Source organism: Buteo buteo, chromosome 1 (genome assembly GCF_964188355.1).
Source record: "Buteo buteo chromosome 1, bButBut1.hap1.1, whole genome shotgun sequence".
In the NCBI taxonomy this organism is placed as follows: domain Eukaryota; kingdom Metazoa; phylum Chordata; class Aves; order Accipitriformes; family Accipitridae; genus Buteo; species Buteo buteo.
Genome location: NC_134171.1, coordinates 53,211,075 through 53,213,461, shown reverse-complemented (window position 1 = coordinate 53,213,461; position 2,387 = coordinate 53,211,075). Strand labels below are relative to the sequence as shown.

Genomic DNA, 2,387 nt, shown 5'->3' with positions numbered 1-2,387 from the left:
AGCAGCAGCAGCAGCAGCAGCAGCGGGACCGGACTTTCCTCCTTGCGCATCACCTGCTCGCCGGCGGCGCACGCCAGGCTCCGCGCTGCAAGGCGGCGTTGGCAGGAGGGAACGGTAACGACTTCTAGGCAAAATAAACTTTTGACAGTGGTAACTAAAAATGAAAAAAACCCAACCAACCCCAAACCAAAAACCAACCCCAAACAACCGACCCTGACAGATAGGGCGGGCACAGTCACTCGCTAACAGCCATCCCCCTGGACGAACCCAGGAGCTGTCGCGGGTGGGAGAAGAGGGGGCGGATTTCAAAGCGACCGAGGGGAGCCGGTGCCATCCGAGACGGCACGGCGGCCGGCTGCTCACCCCACGGCGGAGTCCGTGCTCCGAGGGGCAGCCGCGGCCCCGGGGGGTGCTGGGGACGGCGCCCCCGCCCTAGCTGGCCTCGTCGGAGTCGCTGTAGTGGGAGCGGGGCGAGAACTCCCCGTCGCTCCTGTGGGACCGGGGCGACGTTTTGCTCCTCTCTTGCGGCGGCTGCCCGGGCTGCGGCATGAGGAGGGCGGGGGAAGGGGCTCTCTGTCCCATCAGGGCGCCCTCCGCAAAGGCGGGGAAGTGCAGCGGGTCGAGCTGCACCGAGTAGCCCCCCGCGGCCGGCGGCGGCGGGGGGAAGCGAGTCCTGCCGTGGCCGGGGGGCGAGGCTCTCGGCGGCCCCGGCTGCGGCGCCGGCGGCCCCGGCGGCGGCCCGGCCCCGGCCCCGGCCCCGGCGGCGCAGGGCGACTCGAAGGGAGCCCCGCGGTGCTCGGCCTTGCCGGGGGCGTCGGGGGGGGCGTCGGGGCTGTGCAGCAGCTCGGCCAGGGCGCTGATGTAGATCTGCGCCATCTGCAGCGTCTCGTACTTGGAGAGCTTCTTGTCGTTGTTGAAGGAGGGGATGACGTTGCGCAGCTGGTCGAAGGCGTGGTTCAGCCCGTGCATCCGCCGCCGCTCCCGCGCGTTGGCCGCCAGCCGCCGCTGCTTCTGCACGCCGCTCACCTGCGCCCGCAGGCCGGGCCCGCCGCCGCCGCCCCGCGGCCGCCCGCCGCCCGCCGCCGCGCCCCGCGCCCCGCCGGGGCTGCTCCCGCCGCCCCGCGCCGCGCTCCCCTCGGCCGCCGCCGCCGCCGCCGCCGCCGCCTCCTCCTCCTCCTCGCCGGGCAGCAGGTAGCGGGGCGAGGCAGCGGGCAGCCGCGCGGCGCAGCACACGCCCAGCCAGCCCGGCCCGAAGCCGCAGCCGCCCGACTCCGGCCCCCGCGGCGGCTCCGGTGCCGCCAGCTCCCGCGCGCCCTCGGCCCACGCGGCCCGCGGCAGGCTCATGGCTCTAGCGCGGGCGCCGCGCGCCCATGGGGCGGGGGGGGCTGGTGGGGGGGCGAGGGCAGGGCCGGGCCGGCTCGCGGCGCGCCCGCCCGCCTCGCGCGTGGCGGCCCGACGTCTCCGGTGTCGGCCGGGCGCCGCGCCCCCCTTTAAGGAGCGGCACGCGCCGGGGTCCCCCCCGCCTCCGTCCCCCGTCCCCCCCCCGCTCCCCCCCCCCCTCCCTCGCGCCCCACCCCTCCCGCCGCCCGCCCTCCACTCGCGCCGGTCGCGTGTCGGCGCGGCCAATGGCGCCCGCGCGGGGGCCGGCGCGTGCGGGGAGCCAATGGCGCGCGGGGCGCGGCCCGCCCGGCGCGCGGCGCGGGGGAGCGGAGGTTGGGGGCGGGGGGGGGCGGGCGGTGTGTGTGTGAGTGTGTCTGTGTGCGCGTGTGGGTAAGCCGGGGCCGGCGGCACGCGCGGTCCCGCCCCGCCCCGCCCGGGGAGGCGCGCGCCTGGCGGCCGTCCCGCGCGCGGCGGTGCGGAGCGGGGTCGGGGGAGCGCCCCGGCAGCGCGGCGCCCCGCACCGGGCGGCGGCGGGCGGCCCCGCAGACAGCGGGAACGGGAGCCCGCCGGCACCGGCCCCCCCCGCCCCGCTGCCGCCCGCCGCTGCCACCGCCGAGGACGCTCCGTCGCGCCCGCCAGGGGAAACGGTCCGTTTCCTTCCCCGGCGGGCTCCCCGCCGGCCAAACCCCGGAGGCTCCGGTGAATGCCCTTGGTGGGCACGGCGCCCTGCCTGCCCGCGCCGGGCGCGGGTAGCCGTCGGTCGGGCCGGCGCTCGCTTCCTGCCGCCGCGACGCTGCCCCGAGCTAGCGGTACGGAGGGCCGCCGGCCCCGGGACGCTGCCGCGGGACGCTGCGGGCGGCCGCGAATGAAGCGCCGCGGGGCTTTGAGGGGTTTGGCTGCGAAGCTGCCGAGCGTGTGCCCCGGACTCTAGCGCGTCAGCCCCGCGGGGACACGCGGGAGGCCCGCGCGGGAGGCGGTGGGTGAGAAACGGCGGGGCGTGCGGCCGG

At 78.5% G+C, this 2,387-nt stretch overlaps 1 protein-coding gene across 1 annotated transcript; it reads right to left on the bottom strand.

Annotated features, from left to right (window-relative positions):
• Nucleotides 1-432: 432 nt before the first annotated feature.
• Nucleotides 433-1,344, bottom strand: ATOH1 (atonal bHLH transcription factor 1). The gene has a single exon (XM_075048157.1). It carries the CDS (start codon nucleotides 1,342-1,344, stop codon nucleotides 433-435), a length of 912 nt encoding a protein of 303 aa, XP_074904258.1.
• Nucleotides 1,345-2,387: the final 1,043 nt, after the last annotated feature.

What these genes read in the sequence shown, in the direction of transcription:
- ATOH1 (XM_075048157.1), bottom strand. Translation starts at nt 1,344, where the DNA reads ATGAGCCTGCCGCGGGCCGCGTGGGCCGAGGGCGCGCGGGAGCTGGCG.